This window comes from Dermacentor albipictus, unplaced genomic scaffold, assembly GCF_038994185.2.
Source record: "Dermacentor albipictus isolate Rhodes 1998 colony unplaced genomic scaffold, USDA_Dalb.pri_finalv2 scaffold_23, whole genome shotgun sequence".
Lineage (NCBI taxonomy): Eukaryota > Metazoa > Arthropoda > Arachnida > Ixodida > Ixodidae > Dermacentor > Dermacentor albipictus.
This window is the reverse complement of record NW_027225577.1, coordinates 2674965-2694200: the sequence shown is the minus strand read 5'-3', so window position 1 is coordinate 2694200 and position 19236 is coordinate 2674965. Positions and strand designations below refer to the sequence as shown.

The 19236-nt window shown below is 43.9% G+C and overlaps 1 protein-coding gene across 1 annotated transcript in view; it reads right to left on the bottom strand.

Moving 5' to 3' along the window:
* The window catches only part of LOC139052448 (DNA damage-binding protein 1-like), a 60911-nt gene that overhangs the window by 11253 nt on the left and 30422 nt on the right, over nt 1-19236 (bottom strand). The window contains exons 14-20 of the mRNA XM_070529550.1: nt 14858-14986; nt 14536-14648; nt 13752-13916; nt 8312-8577; nt 6953-7062; nt 2619-2788; nt 1535-1637 (exon numbers count right to left, since the gene is read on the bottom strand). Of these exons, the coding sequence (XP_070385651.1) occupies nt 1535-1637; nt 2619-2788; nt 6953-7062; nt 8312-8577; nt 13752-13916; nt 14536-14648; nt 14858-14986 (1056 nt within the window). The remainder of the gene's footprint in view (nt 1-1534; nt 1638-2618; nt 2789-6952; nt 7063-8311; nt 8578-13751; nt 13917-14535; nt 14649-14857; nt 14987-19236) is intronic.

The window sequence follows — 19236 nt, the reverse complement described above, 5'->3', positions numbered from 1 at the left end:
ATCGCTACTATTATTCACAATATGTAGCATTCCCACTTTCATTTCATATGAAGCAGCGTTCTGAGGAGTGCTGCGTATGATTAGTTTCTGAATAAATAGAAGCACCTCCACCTAATAAAGCAAGTTAATGTTCATATATTTCACTGTTTATACTCAAATAAAAATTATGCATCGTACGTTTCGCATAAGATTCTATGCAGAAGTTTCAAATTCTAGAAGACACGAATTGAGAGACAGCTAATTCCTTATAAACCATGCTGCCCCGGAATCCATGGTATCAACGTGCATACTCTTGAATGAATTATTCTAAACATAGAAAAAAATTAATTTGGGGAACTTGGTTGCCAACACTACACTCTGATTAGGATGTACACCGTAGCGGATGACTCCGGTATTATTTATGCCAATGTGGACTTTTTTGACGTGCAACTTAGCCACATTTCTCAAATTTGTTCTTCTGGATGTGCTGACAATAACAAACTTATTGTGCACTGCTTCGTCACAGGGAAACAGAAAAAAAAAACCCAGACAAGAAAGACAAACAGGAAAACGCCTGTCGGTCTTGTCTAAATTTTTTCACGCTGTTTCCCCGTAATGAAGCGTTACCAACAAGCTCAGGGTCAGACCCTTTTAAATTTGATTGTGCATTCCTGTCAACGAACTCGTGACGTACATCGAGTTGAAGTGCGCGCCTTTTTTGTTGTTGACCACAACTATTAAAAAGCCTACACATAATAAAGGCAAGTTTGGTTGTAGCTTTATTTTTGCCCTGGAAGTGCGGAAAGTGATGAAAGGAATGAAACGGGGCATCTGCTTAAGAGTGTTTGGTGCGTGCAGACCACTTGGTTTGTCTTGAAGAGTCGTTCGCATAGCATTTGACAGATGGTAAGCGCGATCATTACTAGCTAGACTTGGCACACTACATATCGCTGCGCCAAGTTCGGGGTGCAATCATTATGGAGTGCGATCATTATGCGAGTAAATATAGTAACTAATTTGCTATCGCAATAATCGATGCTTTGCTTTCCAGCGAAACTGCGCCTTTCTTTATTGCAACTTTAGTGTATTGGGAGTAAATCATTGTTTTTCCAAATGAGAGAAAGTTGTATTTCTGTATGAAATAATGAGGTGCGCGGCACTGTAAAGGACTTTTTTTTTTTATGTCATGGCAAACGGGTGCACATTACAATCGAGGGCGATTGTTTTTTTTTGCCTTGTTTTGGTCATAGAATATGGGTGCGCGTTACAGTCGAGGGCACATCAGAATTGAGTAAATACAGTATCCCTGTCACAGTACTTGTACAGCAGTTTCCCTCAAGAGATAAACTGAGTTGTTCAAGTGACAGTCAAATGTGATCCAGGCAAGTGAGTGCTGAAAGTGACATTAGCAGAGGACTGCAAGCACATTCTTCCTACCTTGTGCAGTTTTTCAAGAAAAACAACTCGCTTATTCGCCTAAATGCAGCATGATTGTAATTACAGTAACCTGTTCCCATCTACAACAGGGAATAAATTTAGACAGGCAAAAGGATATAAGGCATGGTCAATTTTTCCCACACTCTTGATCACTTTTGTAAGATTTTCTTGGACCTCAAGGAGGAAGGTGTAGAAGTCTGACGGCAGCTGGGCCACAAGACCTGATGACGAAAAATAAAAAGCAGCAGCAGTTATGCAGTTTAGAGACAGCACCAAACAGCAACCAGAAACCTAAGCTCAGAATGTCAAGTAGGTGCAAGCTGATAATCTGCTTTTTCTGAGGTAACACGTAAACAGCTCCAGCCAGCGTCAAACAGGAAAATCAGCAAGGTTGACCCAATCTCAACACATCCCGTCAACTCTGCAGCAAAGCAGAGGACACTCATTCACTAAGTACCAATAGCACATTGATTGAGTGATGGTGTTTTGCATCCCTAAGCCACTTCTGGCTATGAGGGATGCTGTAGTGGGTGCCTATGAATTAATTTTAACCACCAGGGGTTCTTTAACATCCCCTAAAATATAAGTATATGAGTGTTGTCAGCATGATCTACACTATGTTATGAATAAATCTGTTTAAAAAAATGTGCTTACAATGAGTAGGAAGCTTTCCAGCTTTAAGCGGGAGCACTAGTTTGATAAACAGCCACTCAACAAGCATGCAGAAGCATATTTAATCACAGTTGCTGTACTGCGTGGGTAACTGAACTCCACATATGTTGGAAGCTGTAGTATTTTGGCAGAGGATCCACAGTTTCATAGTCTGCCATTTAGCATTCATCTATGTCCTTTTGTGTCTTCCATCAGAGGCCTTGCCAGGGGGGGGACACTGAGCAGCACAGCGAGCAAAGGCTCAGGCAGTGCAAGGAATGACAGAAATGACATCTGTCAGGCTCAATTGTTGTATGCCAAGACACAAGGTCAAGCACAGATTTAAAGAGATTTTCGCAACTAGCAAGGTAACCAGCCTGTGTTCGCACCTACAATTCATTCTTCAAACTTGACCATCCTCATGTAACTCCTCATCCTCAAGTAACTGCAGGCTTTTACTTCTCATAGCAGAGCAGTGTGCCACAATATATCACATTACATGACAGGAACAGAAGCAAGTGGGCAGGCAGAAAAATGTGACGTAGACTCACCAATAGCTCCATGGACGGTGCCAAAAAGCACAGAGCCCTGTGTGGGCGAGGATGTCTCGCCAGGATGCTGCATAACCAGCGAACCATGCCGGAAGATGTTGACGAACTCCCCAAGATGGAACTGCCCCACTTCTTGCAGGTGCTGCCGCTCTTCATCAGTTGTGGCCGCACTGATGACATGCACAGCGGAGGTGGGCACACTCGGACATCAAACAGCAGACAAAACATCCACAATACAGGCGAACCTAGACATAGTAACACCTAACACAAGAATACCTTGGTTATATCCGATACCCATTATAAACATATATTAATTGCGTGCTGATATTGGTAAGAAACACTTTAGATTTACTTCACAACATCAAGGTTTGACTGTACGATCCCCACGGCGCGCAGAAACTGAGAAATAGCGGTGCGCCACTGTGACAGCACTACTCTAAAAGCATACTTGTTAGCAAGCAAAGAATGTGCCCATTGTGGACATAGTGTAGGTGGTCTACATGACATTTACCTTTAAGCCATTTCGAAAAGGAACAAAGTGGTTGGTGGCATAGATAGCATTCTTTACTGGGCAGCTTTGGCTGCTCTGGTTCAGCAGAAACATTAAACAGTAAATACTTTGTTTAGCGCAATACAACGGCAACAAGAAAGGTGACAGGACAAGCATCTTGTCCTGTCGCCTTTCTGGTGTCCGTTGTATTGCGCTAAACAAAGTATTTACAGATCCGCACCAACTAGCCCGTCAATGCATTGAACTAAACAGTAGCACTGATGCAAATTTGCATGCACAAACAGATGCCCACATATGGAGCAAGTGAGTTCTGCAAAAATCAACAAAGTGGAGGAACATTTGAGAAAGAAATTTGGTTGGATGACGATTTTTCCATTTCCACACAATGCTATTGTTTCATGAATATAATTCAAGCTTCTTTTGGGCAATTATCAGTTACAGAAAATACTCTAAGCTGTATTTGGAACTGCACTTCATCCACAACCTAAGATTTTTCATTTCCATTTTCAGGACTCAAAATGTGGCATGCTCAACTGCTAAATACTAAACCTTTCAGGAAAGGCAGCCCTTCAATGTTCTTAGGAAAATACAGATAAAACAGACCTTCTACCAATGGTGCCGGCTTTGGCAAGGGTGCGGTGCGGATTAGTGTTGGAAATGCATGGAAGTATGGTGGCCTCAGCAAACAACATAGCCATCAACAGGCGCACCTGCTTGACCTGTTGATGCCCCCCCTCCCCCCCCACAACCCTATCACGCTAGCCATCTATACCTATCTGCTCAACGGTGTATGTAATGTCATGCCATTGGAAAAGCATTCAACACGTATTTAATGCACAATGACCACATTTCGCCCAAGAAATATTTAGGAGGTGCCTATTTTGGGACTTTGAGCGAGGTACACAAGTGACTAAGCTTCTCTTTTCCTTCCCATTACAACCGTTACGCCATATTATAGTTTGTGAATTCAAGTATTTTTCATTTTGAATGCTTTAATGAAACTAACCCGAGCCAGCAATGGATCCTACCATGATCACAAAACTTCATGAGGACAAAAAATGCACAGCTCACCGCTCGAAAAATGCGTGCGGAACAAGCGCCTGCGATTCAAATCTGGATCAGCCAATAGGAGTGCTTCCTGTGTCCGCATGGCAGCAGTAACAAATCCCGACACATTTCTTAAATTTCTCTCGCTTTTTTTGCTCTATTTCTGCACTGCAAAATACGGTGCCATGGCTGTTCGAAGGTCAGATCTCTCCTCTTGATGATGGTTCTAAAATGGCAGCATTATGTTGATGGAAAGTCATGCTTCAAGGTGCAATGACACCTCCCGATGACTGATTTCCTACCCGATTTTTGTCAGCAGCACACTAAAAAAGTGTGATTTTCTCAACTTCTAGGTCACTTTTATTCCAAACATTTGCTCACGTGGTAGAAAAATGCCCGGGATTGCAAAAAAATGTCACCAACGATTACGATACTCCCTAATGCAAATTTTGAGCACAGCTGACTAGGTTTGGAGTTCACAATATATGGCATCAAAGAATTGATTCTTGAGCAAAGCTGCCTAGGTTTGGAGTTCACAATATATGGCATCAAAGAATTTGATTCTGAATGACAGGGTCCTCTTGGCAGCAGCGCTGAGCCTCAGGCAGCTCGTTTAGCAGCAGCAGGAGACGAAACAGTTCCATCGGTTGCGTCACTCACTGTTCGGAGAGAAAGCATGGCTCGCGCGGAGCACATTCTTTAGTGACGGCATCGCAAGCAACATAGCCCATGCTCAGTGGCTTATAAGCCCACGCCAGTGGTGGAGGCGCTCACCGCATGCCTGCTCACGGCCGTGGATCATGTATTGTGCGGCACTCCACTTTCCGCCTCACCCATTCACCATACTCTTCTCCACTTTCCTCTCCATTCTTGTGCTGTGCCCTCCTCTGTTGTCCTCTCTGTGCTCTCTTTGCTCTCACTGTCTTTCACCCTTGTCGCGCTCCGCGCTCACTCTTTCATCCTTTATTGCGCTCACTCACTCAGTTACACCGATGCTCAATGTAGGAACACGCACCCCAGAGTTGCTCTCTGAAAGAATTAGAAATCTTGACCAGTCAACTGGAGCACCCGATGCAGTCAGCAGCCAAACAGAGCAATGGGGAGAACTCTGGCAATGACCCATATACACCGCTGTTCTCTGCTACCTCTGAGCGGGATGAGTCCAAGTGTGTACCACTTGAAGAAAATAGACCAGCATGCAGTCACCGTGTATACTCAACAAGCTACGTGCCACACTAGTGCACAATGTATACAGCCAGGAGTGGTGCAGGCACAAGGACAGCGCACGCAAGCACCCCAGCACGAGGATGGTGTGCGCATGGCTGTAAGCGCAATTGAGCGCATACGCAGCTGTGCGCCCTGCTTTAGAGGCAATCGGCCGCGTGTGCAAACAGTGGGCATGCCGAGACGGCGTGGCATCATGCAAGCTGTCTTACGGCGCGTCTAGTATTTAGTATTTAGCAGTTCAGTAGTTGCGTAATCTTAAGTTTCGGTGACCCATTAGAGTGAGAGGAAGACGAAACATTTGCTCCCCGCTGCTGGCGCTTATGATAGCATTGTCTCAGTTCGGGTGTCGCTATCAGCCGCAAAAACGAGTGCACGCAAATGCGTGGCTGACTTTGCTTAATTCGTACTGCCGATGTGAAAATACTGTCGACGTGGCGTAAAACCATATCATTTGTTGCCGACACCCAAATTCATCCAAATAAATTGTTTTTTCATTCAAATTTCCCTTTTTTGATTGCTAGATAAATCTGAAAACTCTGTGGCCTCCTTCTGAGTAAGAAAAATCAATCAGCGACTGTACTTATTTGCATGGCAGGTTGAATTTCAATTAAATGAAATTTCGATATAACGAAGAAAATTGCTGATTTTACCTATTTTGTTATATCAAAGTCCAACTGTACCAACACACTGCACATAAATCGCACAGGAAGACCGGTCCTACAAGACAGCAAGTTTTGATAAGCAGTACCAATTCTCACTCAGTAGATTGTTATACAGACACACACACTCAAATTGGGGAAAGCTTGACGAGTTGATACACTGTCTGGTCTGCCACTGCACTTTGCTGTCTTTCAAAGTTTTGAAGTGCTATTTGGCACTGCCCATGCTCTGTTGCACAGTTGTGTGAAAGAGGCAGAATTGTTTTTCACTGCTTTGGAAAAAGAAATCTCTTATTGGATATATTAGGTGACAATTAGTATGGTGTTGCAGATGGGCATTTGCCAGTTAGTGCATGCTACGGTTTAGTACGTACTTATGCCATGTTCCTGAGGTACATATTAACGAAGTTTCTCAGTAATAATTAGCACCTTTGCTTTGTAGCAAACAGAGCCGCCCCAAAAGTAATATGCAAATTCCACTTTAGCAAGCACAAATCACAAATAAGATCACTTCATTGCAATCTACGGTTTATATAGTGTGTGTGTGTGTGTGTGTGTGTGTGTGTGTGTGTGTGTGTGTGTGTGTGTGTGTGTGTGTGTGTGTGTGTGTGTGTGTGTGTGTGTGTGTGTGTGTGTGTGTGTGTGTGTGTGTGTGTGTGCGCGCGCGTGCGTGTGTGTATTTGTTAAGCTTCACTAAGTCAGAAGCAAAAGCAGCCAAACAGCTTATGAGGCAGAAGACATTTCCTTCATGTAAAGAGTAGTATGCCTTTCGATACACAGAAGGAGCGTGAAAAATAGCCGTAACTGTATACAGACAATGATGAAATGCTAGGTTGAGCTACTACGTATAGACGATAAACTGAACTCCATTTCACATTCATGTATCCTACCTGTCCTTCTGGCAAACAAACAAATTTGTCGTAGATTCTACCCCGAGGAAAGTGTCATCATCCAAGATCTCCACAGAGGTCATCCAGTTGGTCTGGTAGTCTCTTGCAATCTGGAATTTAGTTTAGCCCATTAAGACACATATTATTACAGCTTACCCTTGGCAAATAATTTCATACCTCACATATTTCATGTATAAGGGGTGAAGATACATTTAAACAAGACACAGACGACTAGGCTAAGCCACACTGCAGTTTCTATCGATTACTAAGCGCAACTAAATCCTAATCTTGTGTACACGACAATGCTCAGCCACTCAGCGTGGGAGCCTGAGGTCCTTATTGATGTGGAATGCACACTGCAGTAAACATGTTCAGAGTACAGAAGGAACACCAAACAGCCAAGTTATTGCAAAACAGGGCACACATATATTTTCCAACATGACACATGTTCATTTCAAAACGATCTTCTAATAAATCCCTTTGCATCTTCTAATATTAAAATGACATGGCACTAGCTTCCACTTTTACAAAGAAGAAGCAGATTATAAACTGAAAACCTTCTAAAATGTATGTCTACCAACATTGCTAAAAAGATGTGTCATTATGTAAGAAGTTGAAAGATCTGGGCTGTATCAAGCAAGGATTCTTTTATAATGGTTCTATTTAGCTCTTGTCACTCATCGCAGTGAGTGGCCAATACTGGTGATAAGGAAGGCGTGATGTCATGTCAGCCAAAGAATCTAAAATAAAAATAATCATAACAGTCAGAATACAGCCCTGGATTACAATCACAGGATAGAGAAGTGGCTCAGTCATGTGACACGCATCCCTTTTCATACGGACAGGCAGGTTATGATTTTCTTTGAAATGCTCCTTATACACAGTGCTACAGACACTAATGCAGCAGAGAGGTTATCACAAGCAGAAATATTTAAAAAATCAGATGACCTTTGAAATGCATAGAAGCAAAGAAAGCCAGCAGTAGTCTTAAAGGCATATAAGTCTTATAAGCCTGTAAGCAAGGGCTGTGTGCAATAAGTATCGGCATTCAAATGTACCCACTCACCTTCTAAATTATAATTACAGTTATAAGGGATGCTTTAGTTGGGGGTTTCAGATTAACTTGACCACCTGGGGTTCTTTGACATGCACCTAAATCTAAGTACACAAGCATTCTTGCCTCCTTTCTTCATGAAAATGAAGCCAGGAATCGAACCTTTAACCCCATGCACGCATTCACTTTGTAAAAAATGAACTAACGATTTCACTCGCACGCAAAATGCCACACGAACTAGGGCCAGAAGAGCTCGCAGTGCAAGCCATGGCACCACAGACACCACAACAAAGCAGCAGTCGTACCTCCTCGAAGCTTCCCTCCAGGGGCTTGTACGCCAGCAAGCACATGGATCGCATGAGATCGCCGACGAGCACAAAGTCCCCCTTGGCACGCAAGTAGAGTGCTAGGATGTTGTTGAAGTGGCTGCACTCGTTCCGCAGCTCCCTCTCCGCATTCCATTCAAACAGCCGCACTGTGCTGTTGATAGAGGCCAGAAGCTTGCCATTGAACTCTAGCATGGAGTAAGGCGCTCCTTTGATCTCCTGCTCCGCTACCTGTTCCAGCTTGCCTGCACATTTATACAGGTATGAGCATCGAGATTCCTGAAAGATATGTACAAATGCATACAAAACAAGCAAAAGCAATATTCCATGAATACTTTTAGGTAGGGGTGTGCGAATATTAGAATATTCAATTTAAAATAAAATAGCGAACGCTCCAGTAATTTGATTCAGGAATAAAATATCTAGTATTCTATTTCTCGATTACCTATTTATTCGAATCTAACGCGCACTTTATTTTCGATAAAAGGGGTCCATCAATTGTGTGTGCGTTAGAATAGAGTACGACCCTAAATCTTGGTTGGTTAGACAGTGCGGCCACACTGTCAAGCCATTTAGGCCGAATTGGAGCAGCGTCGTTGGGTGTAGGCGACTACAGTTAAGATTTTACACCAAATCAACGCAGATATATTCACAGTGGTTGCAGAACTCTCCGAAAACCAACAAACTAGTTCTTTAACAAAAGCGAGCATATGGGATGACCATGTTCATGGCTGCCATCTTTGTGAAACACTGCTCAGTGACCCCTCATTCCGAATATTGTCCATAGACTTTAGAGACCATTGTTTGCCTTTCAATGACATTCGAAGGGTGCAAACCCTGTTTACATGGACGGCAGATGGATGTGGACGAAAAGAAAAAGGGTGTGGAGAGGATGTCCCACGAACTTGCTGTGAGCCTCCCGATTTAAAGATTCTACAGTCAGCGCCAACCGCGTTGGATGTATGGAGCACTGATGACCATGCAAAGTGGTGCTATATGACGTGATGCGCATAGCCCATTTTTGTCTGTCACGCAGATGTGCCTTAACAAGCTGATGATAACCCACGGACACCTGTCATAATGATAGGAAAAAATCTTTTTTCTGGAAGAAAAATGGACAGCAGAACCTCCTAGGCAGTAGAAGATTTGCATTAAGCATAGTATGACCTACTATTAAACTGAAAACCCCATTGGTATTTAGGACAACTTTGCTAGTTCTTCAGATTAGGACAGAAAGCAGTACTTGATTCTGTTTGACAGACATCGTATTGAAAAATATTTTCCAGATCTTTGTATGTGAACCGAGTTGTTACCAGATCTAGCATACTAATTTGGTGTTACCTTTAATAAGAGTAGAGCATACTATACATCTAGATTCCTAAGCATCTAAGTTATTGATAGCTAGCAATATTCTTGTTACGTAGTGCAAGTAGCCCCCTGAGCATGTGCAGCCCCGTGTTTTGATGTGAAAGCATCAGATGGCTCATTAAGCGAAAAAGTTGCTGTGCAGCATCAGTAGCAGCCTAAATTCCCATTGGCTGCGATGCCACATATTGAGCATGCCTCGACGAAGTTCCCATTGGCTGCGATGCCAAAGCACGAGGGTGCCTCGACGGAGCAGAGTGGGCAAAAGGCAACTCCTGTTGGTGCTAGGTGTTGTATTAGGGGAACGAGCATCGCTACAATGCCATGTCACCTTCACTCTTGATCTCGGATGCCTGTGATATTCACGCATTCCTTTTCCACACAAGCTCTCGCCTGTGTTCTTCAAAATGTGCCAAGCATCTCAACGCGTTCGCTTGCCCGCGAGTTCACAACTCAGGACATTAATGCTTTCGCATTCACAACTCATAATAGGTGCTTAGGTGCCCTCAGATATTTTCTGCGCAAAATTTGTAATCATAAGACTTGTGCTAACATTTCTGATATTCAATATTCGATTCTAAATCTAGTAGTTGATATTCGTACACAAGCAGTGTGCCGATTCCTGCCACCATTAGATTTGAAGACTGCAGACGTTGACAGTGCGGCTTCATCGCGTGCCAAACTGAATAATGAAATAATTGAGCAAGTTCTCCCACCGTCAAACAGCGACTCTGACTCAGATGATGATGTGCTGTGTGCTCTGGAGCCTTCCACATGCGGATCTGACTCAAGCCTTTGCAGTCCTTGCATCGGTGTACAGCAAAACTCCAAACTGGCAGAAATACAGGCAGACTTGGTTGCAGTTATTTATGTTCCCCGTGGAGCCCGAATTATCGGTCGCCGACTGTATAACAAAGTGTGTTTGCATACGATTTCAATATACAGTCGAGTCTCAATAATTCAAACTCGATGGGGAACGAAAATTTGTTAGAATTATAAAAAGTTTGAATTAAAAGAAGGACTTGTTCCTGAAGTACTTGTGCATCATACTATGATTCATGAACGGTGCAAGTTGTGAAATATCGCGGCGTGCAAGCACACAGCGAGCGAGGACCACGAAACTGCCTGTGCCAGCCAATGCTTGCCTCCCGATAACGGCAGAAAACGAAACTTCAGGAAGCGGGCTAAGCTGGCGCTGGGCCGGTGCGGAGGCGGGCACGTGCGGAGACCACTGAAGGTGAGGGAGCTACAAGGGAGTTGAGAGGCAAGGCGAGGGGAGTGCAGTTGCAAGGAGGGGCAGGAGGGAAGTGGATTTGCTTTCCTGCCAGCTTGATGGACGGCGCTAATCACCTCTGCCACCTAAGCCCCCTTACTGCCTCCTAGGACTGCCACGGCAGAGTTGCCGAGGCCCCGACTGGGCCTCCGCCACTACTTCCCTCTGCGTGCTCACATGCTTTTTCCTTCGTCTGCTGACAGATCGGCGCTGCGTTTACGTTCTTCGTCTTGCTTTCTTAACACATCATGTCTTTTGAAGATGAAGTTGTTGCCACTGATCATATTCATGTTGGTGCGCTCCCTTCTGTTGCGGCGCCACCGCATGCAAAAGATAAGGAGAATAAGGTACTGGGTGTCACCTTCGCGAACTTGTATTAAGGGCCTTTCTTGTTGTACAAAATCGGATGCGGCGCACTGTCTCTGACAATCTTACCATTGGGACGTCTCAGTTTAGACTCGTCATTGTAAAAAAAAGCTGCAGCTTCGCTCAAAAGGCAAAGCACCGATTGCTATAGCCAGTTAGCGGGCAGCTTTACGAAGCAAGGATAGCACTTTTATCAGCCATATAAGCTTGCAAACATAGGCACACTAAGTAAATTGACAAGCATGGTGTCACACGTGCACAAGCAAATGTGAACATGTCTCATTCAATGACCGCAGAAACACGCTGTCAAAACACTTGCATGCACGGCAGCAGTAGCGAGCGAAGTGACATTCATGCTGTCTATCACTTCAACGTAAGGTGAGTGCCGAGAACACACAGCACACACAATGCCACGAGCCACCAACGCACTCCCAAAGCAGATCGCTCTCAGGATACGGCTGCATGCGCACAGCCACGACATGTGCACTTGCAGCCGGAGTACAATGCCGCCCCGCCCTCGGTGCTTCGCAACGTTGGGTGCCTCGCACACAACGGAAGATGGTGTGCTTCCTCCCCGCTCCGTCTCTTTCACACGGGCGAGATTGAGCCACCAATCGTCGGCTCCTCTCAGATGCTTTCACTTGAACATACAGTGTAGGGCATGCAGCAATGGTGTTATCGCCCTTGTACTTTATACGGAGTGTCGCGCACGACGTCGAGGGGTCTCTCCTAAGCTTTTCCTCTATGGCGGGGTCAGAACAATGCTGGTCGGGGGTGCAGGCACATGATTTGGCAAGCAGCTGAAAGCATTGCCAGAGTGCGGTATGTTTGAATTAACTGTCACAAATGCTTGTGCATTCGAATTACTAAGCGTTTTTGCCCATTGGTATACACATAACAGATGAAACGGTCAAATGAATGAGCTACAAGCCGCTGCTTGCAAACGCACCTATCAAATCGTGCCCCATGCAACAAGAGCACGAGCTGAAGTGGAGCTGCACCGTTTTCCGTATAATGTCCAAGTGCAATAAGATCCTATCGCACCTCACGCATTGTGTGCTTTAAGTGCAAGTGAAGGTGCGCAAGGATGAGACGAGAAAGATGGCGGCTTCATGAGTGCCGCCTTCTCACGCTAGCAAGGATGGGTGGGGGGAGCTCGCAGTAACTCAATCCAGCGCGTGAGAGAGGGTGGGTGCCGGGGTGGAGTTGGGGGGCAAGTGGGCGCTTGTCTCGATTTCTGGCGCACATCTCGTCCGTGGCTGTGCAAGGCTGTAAGTGCGGCTGAGCGCATATGCAGCCACGCACCCTGCTTCAGAGGTACTAATCTGCCACCTGTGCAAAGAGTGGCCGTGCTGAGATGGTGTGGCACCATGTAAGCTGTTTTCCCATGCGTTCAGTATTGGAGAATGAGTAATCTCAAGTTTCGCTGACCCGTTGGAGAGAGAGGTCGACGAAGCATACCCTACCTGCTACAAGAGCTTTCATGATAGCGTGATTCCAGTGTGAGTGACGCAGTCAGCCGCGGGGGCGGAGTGCATGCGAAAGCATGGCTGGCTTCACTTAATTCGTACTGCAGTGTGAAGATATCGCCATGTACGTGGAATGAAACCGTATCATTCGACACTGACACCCAAATTTATCAAAATAGTTTTCTCATTCAAATTTGTTTTTTTGATGGCTTGATACGTAATTCAGAAAATTGTGCAGTCCCTTTTCGTGTAAGAAAACTAGGTCGGCGACTGTACTTATTTGCATAAAATGTCGAATTTCAGTACAATAAAATTTCTATATAACGACACAAATTGCAGATTTTTACCGACTTCATTGTATCGAGGTTTAACTGTACTACCAGCAAAGATCAAACGGTAGAGCGCCACATGGAACACAGGTTTTGGTTATGGTTCTCTCCGGCAGTTGGCAATTATTTCTACTTTTCTTAGTTCTATTTTTAGTACTATAACTAAGCCCCACTATTTATGTCGCCTAACGATAAAAACAGTCTTTTCAAGATGCCTTTTCTGGCTACAACTACTATTGTTGTCTTGAGAGTTGCACCATTTTCGTAAGAGACTTTGAATGAGTGTTCATAAATTTCATCACACTAAGTTTGACAATGCATTTACTAGAATGATCTGCTTAGCTATGCTGTACCTTAACTGCAGAAAAATACAGAAGCAGACGCATTGTGCTTGTCGATCAACAGACCACTAATAATAAGCACAAAAAGACATTATTCGAAGCTCAAGGTTATTAGTTTAGATGACTTTAAGGAAGGGCGATTACGATGAGAGGAACTTCAGACCAGTGCTGAAAATAGGCATGTAAAGAAATCAAAAACGAAAAAGAAATCAAAGCATACACGCATGTGCACAAACAATACCTCTGGCAGAGCATCCATACACAAGAACGACTTACCATCCACCCAGTGGAAGACTATTATGCGACCCTGCTTGGGGTCCGACTCGTCAGGCAGCACATTTGCCGTTCCAACTATGTAGTAGGTGTTGGGATCATTCCCCAGTCGAGTCGACACGATGCTCATCGCATACTCAGTCTGCATGAACTGGTGGGCATGTAACACTGCAATAAAAGCACGAGTTCCTTAAATTATAACCACATACTTAAATATTTACGCAAATTTTATAGCCCACTGTCAAATTTTACAGATATACATGCCTGGATAAGCACACATTGCAGTAAAGAGTTGCCTATCGTGCCATTAGTACTACACACTCACGGTGATGAGCACTGTGCAAAGCAGCCACATCATTTAGCACTGGGCTGGCCGCATTAACGCAGACAAAGCTGCACTGTCATGCACTGAAATAGTGGTATGGGCTGTTTTGCTCTGCAGCTACATATACACATTGGTGCACCTCTGATTTCAAGCTGATCTTCCCATTTGGGAGCATTTGTAATTGAAACTACGGAGGGATTGGCTTTCATCATCAGTCTCCTAGTGCTTTAGCTTGCCATGTGACAAGTATGAATTCAGGGAGAAATACTTTGTGAATTATAGCTGAAATATGATGTAAAAAAATAATGAGAGACGCCATTTCAAGCTGGTAAGTTCACACAAAATCCTGCATTCCATTCCTGCAGGTATGGTAACAGAAGGGCTGCTTCTTTCAATGTCAGCTTTTTCGAAGGTAGACAACAAAAGAAAAATGAAAAACCTAGTACACATGAAACCACGTACCTTCGAAGGTGTGCTGGTCAATGATGAGGAGATTGTGAACTTCAACTTCTTGGCCAAGCTGGTCATTAGCTGTGCTCACTGCTCCAGGCTTGAACACAGAGCTCATGTTGGAGCTGCACAAGTATGCAAGAAGTATATGCTCTCTATTCATTTCAAGCTAGCAAAAAGTGTAAGAGGGAACAGCAAACAGGATTTGCAAAAGTGCACATACACGCACACACACACGTGAAAAAGAACTAACATAAAACTGGACACAGAAAAAGGACTGAATAAAACTTTTGCCAACCCAATCATAACTGACACCTTGAAAAGAGGAACAGACCTGTATGTAACATTCTGTGCCTGTGTGCTTGCACTGGGCCTCACAGGTGTTAGGCCACTACTGCCCAAGATGTCGTTGCGAATGGTGATAATCCCAAACGTCTGCGTTGCTTCCTGGTAAGCAATCCTCCTGCGCACAAAAGCATCAGTACCATCAGTGACACAGGAAGTGCTAACTAAACATAGTTTCAAGCAGGGTGTCGAACAGTAACAAATATTCGGTTAATTCAGGTTCAACGCACTCCAATTTCATTCCCATTCAGTTCCTGTTAGGAGAAATAATTTTTAACTGTTTGCAACACTGAACTGGTTCGTAAACTGCTTTGGTGCAGTCCATTTAACCTTTTCTTTTTAACCTTTTAACTATCTGTCAATTTTAACAGATAGTACTATCAACTTGTCCTCATGGCATATGTGCGTTCTAAAGTGAGAGTTAGCAAGAATCCCTGCATCAGTGTAAGGTCTGCTTTGCTTCAACAATCCTTATTTTGACAGCAGAAGAGTCTGTTAATTTTAGTGCCGCTTCAGGTTTTTACTACAGGACTACTTTTTACTACAGGACCACATTAATTCCTACTGCATTACATAAATTACAACTTTGAACTTATAGTCTGTAGCAAATAAAGAAACGAGCATTGGGCATTTTACTCAATTTGCTGCTTTTTTACAAGTAGGTGAGGACATTGGTGCTTCTGAACAATAAAGACTGGTTTGTGTCGAACCATAGTCGATATTTTTTGTGCATTTGGGCATGGCACGTAGTCTTGTGCTAGCTAAGGGTGGACAAAAAAGTCGAAAGCACGCGTATTGTGCCCCATGAATTATTTCTACCACAGGGAAATGTACTCTGCATGGCTAAGCACCAAACATGCATTGAACCATGGCATGTAACAAAGGAATATTTCATGTGTTGTTTACAGCCGTGGTTACCACTCACTGAGAAGGTGACAATATTCATTAGCAACTGCAGCGTTAAGATCACAACAAGTCATCCAACAGAAATCGTTGATATCAAGGACATTGTCTCTTCCGCTCTACGTGTTTATCTAGTTTCAGTAACATGTTGGGCTAATGACCTAATTGGGAGAGTTATCAGAAATGTTGATTCAGTGGAGCCCCTGAGACAACTTTGTGGCGGTGGAGCACAAGTGGCACGGCTGCAGAGGTGCAAGCGCCATTGTTACCAGCACGCACCCATTTGTCTACCCCCATTGTTGCACACACCGTAACTCACGAGTCACAGCAATATGCCGGTATCGTGCACTGATCGAAAAAGCTGGTATTTGAAGAATCGTGCAACTATTGAGTACCCGTTGCCGCCTCATACGCTTGAATCGTTTCATGTCGAACCAATAACCATTATTATTTTGTTCAGTTCAACTTCGGTTCGGTTTGGGTTAAGGCACGATCCAAAAATACCTGTTTAGGATGGGTTCTGCCCAAATCTGCGGTTTGGGTATGGTATTTGGTTACAGTTTAGTTCCACACCCTGGTTTCAAGGTTATCACTGACACCATACACAGGAGTGGTGGTCTAATGCCTGACCAATAACAATGGGACTGCCACTACCACATCAGCTGGCATGCAGCAAAAATGAAATTTAAGTAGGAATGTGCAAGTATAAAATTTTCAATTTCGAAGTGAACCCAAATAATAAAATCTAAGTGCGATTCACATCAAATATTTACCAAATACATTTTTCAATACAAATGTTACCATTTTATAAAAAATGCAATTTCTTTCACCAACTGCAGGTAAGAAAAAAAATTTTAAAATAAGGTTTACTGCGCAGTAAATAAAGTACAGTCGAACCAGACTATAATGAACCAACTTACATCGAATTATTCTGTATATTGAACAAGTTCTGAACATGGTATAGTTACAATGAGTATATATAGCAAAAATTACACTTACATTAACCCTTTCAGACGCTGTCCACACAATTGTGTACGGCAAGATAATGCATCAACAGCAAACTGCTGCTAATGCAATTATATTTAAAATGTGGTGCATACATCTGGAAACACTTATTATTAGAACAGTGCTGCAATTTTGAGTAGCGTTCATAATTTTTTTTAGGGAAATGAATGGGAAGGTAGACGGTTCGGTGTTTTTACTCTGTGTCAGTATGTTCAATGTAGCGGGTTCACTTCTTTCATTGTTGGTCACAATGTCATGCACCAGGCATGGTTTTCAAGTGGCTGGATAAGTGCTTTTCAAGCTTTGCAAAACACGAAATAGTTTGTCCTCATATTTGATGTTCTTGTAGCGAGTTTTCACATGGAGTCGACATTTTTTAAGCTTGACAAAATTCATGAAAGAATTGAAAAGTCTTATTCTCTGCAGCTGTACACATTCTATGATTCTGAAGATGCAAGAGATATGGTGAAAGCAAGTTTTCAATGAACTTGATAAAGCGGCGTCTGAAAGGGTTAAAGAAATATAGTAGCGACTCCCGATATATGGAACGTTAAGCAGTACAAAAGTGCCCCTCCAAGTTCGCTTTCCCTCATGGCGGTGGGGAAACCCGGCGGCGTGGCTCCATCCTATCCAACCGCTCTCCCTATCGTGACCCCGCCATGACAGGTGAGCCGCCAACCCCCCCCCCGCCCTTCAAAATGTTATCCTGGCCCGTTCGCAGTGCTTTCTCAGACAGCCAATCAGAGGCTCTTGTGCCCATGTGCAAGATGGCGCAAGTGCGAGTTGCCTTGCTGCTTTGCTGGTTCCTTGTGTTTGCGCCTTGTAGGCCTTTTCCCGCAGTGTTGCAGTGATGAAGTGGCAGAATTTGCCTTTCACCGGGAAGCTCGAAATCATAAATTGGGTCGAACATGGTGCAAAGTCGGATAATAAGGGGGAGATTAGGGCTAAAGCGGACAAACTTACGACCAGGTACAGCCGTGTACAAGTGTACAAGGCCGTGTACAAGTGATTCATCTGAACTTGCTTCAGATGTGCCGGCTTCCACGTGCCCAGTGATGACTGTAAATTCTGATGAGTGTGATGAAGTCGTTGCTGGTGCTGCCGAAGTTTGGAGCAAGCTGTCAGAATTTCCAGAAGCCATTGACAAATCAATGGCCGAAGAGTTTGTGAGTGCAGATGATGGTGTCGCGACCACGCAAGAGCCCGAAAACAAACACTACATTGCCGACATCGTCACGAGCACATGTGAAAGCAGGCACAATGAGGAAAGCAATGACGGTCCTTTGCCCCCGTCCTCCAAGGTGATTGGTGCACTCACACTACTCCGGTGCTTCTGCGTAAATGTGGAAGGTTGTGGCCTCAACTGCTCCGACTCTTTAGATAATGTGGAGAAGTGCATGCTTCGCAGGCAGCAAAATTGCCCAAGTAGGAGAAAATATGGGACTATTCGATGCGAAACTAAGCTTAGTTTCATCAATAAAGTGATTTTATAAATGGTATGTGCTTTTATGACGTCCACTTATTCAGCAGGCTTATATCGAATTATGCCCTATATCGAACTGATAGGCGTTTTTTCCCCCCGAGTTCGATATAGCCGGGTTTGACTATACACAGAAAAAGTTATGCTTTGTGGTCAACAAAAATTCTCTAGTACACCACTTTTGTCTGACAGTATCGTAAATGCAATTATTTAATGCTGTCATGAAGGAAGGATAGCTGCTTGACATTTCGGGAAGCAGCAACACCCTCCTGCATGGTGCAATTCCTCCCGACACCGAAAACAGCTGCCTCAATGGACACACTGGCGTCCGGTATCGGCAGGTATCTCTTCGCAAGCCGAACCAACACTGGGAACTATGCTTACTTACGCCACCACTCACATTGATCTTCTTTTTAGCCCAGAATTCCATCCTGCACATATCTTTCAACATGTGCTTGGGTAGTGAAAATTGCTGCCACAAGCAAGTGAAAATCGCTGCTGGTTGATAAGCTTATCAAAGTCTTTTAACAGTGCTAACGAGGAAGGAGCGTTTTTCAGTAGCTTTCGTTGTTGAGGACATATCTGGGTTCCCTGGTGTTGAGATTTTCTTTGCTTATTTTAAAGCAAGGTTTTTAATCTAGTTTTGCATTGAAGCATCCTGGTAGTATTCAACTACTTTAGAACGAAGATCTAAAAACATAGCCATGCTTGCTAATTGGTCAAACTTAAAGTTTGGAAATCGTGTTTTTGAGCACATAGCTAGATTAGCAGCAGACATAGAGGTTTCCACCCGGAGACTGGTGTTGCCCAGATGCATGAAGAGGAAGCACAGTGTGGGTACTTAAGCTGATAGAGTTGGGCAGCTGTAAGCACCAGCAGGGGCCCTGTGAAAGTGTCTGCTTCTTTCGTTTAATATACTTCACCGCACGACAAATATGCTTCACTGCAATAGTATGTGTGCTTTGCCGCATAACAGGACT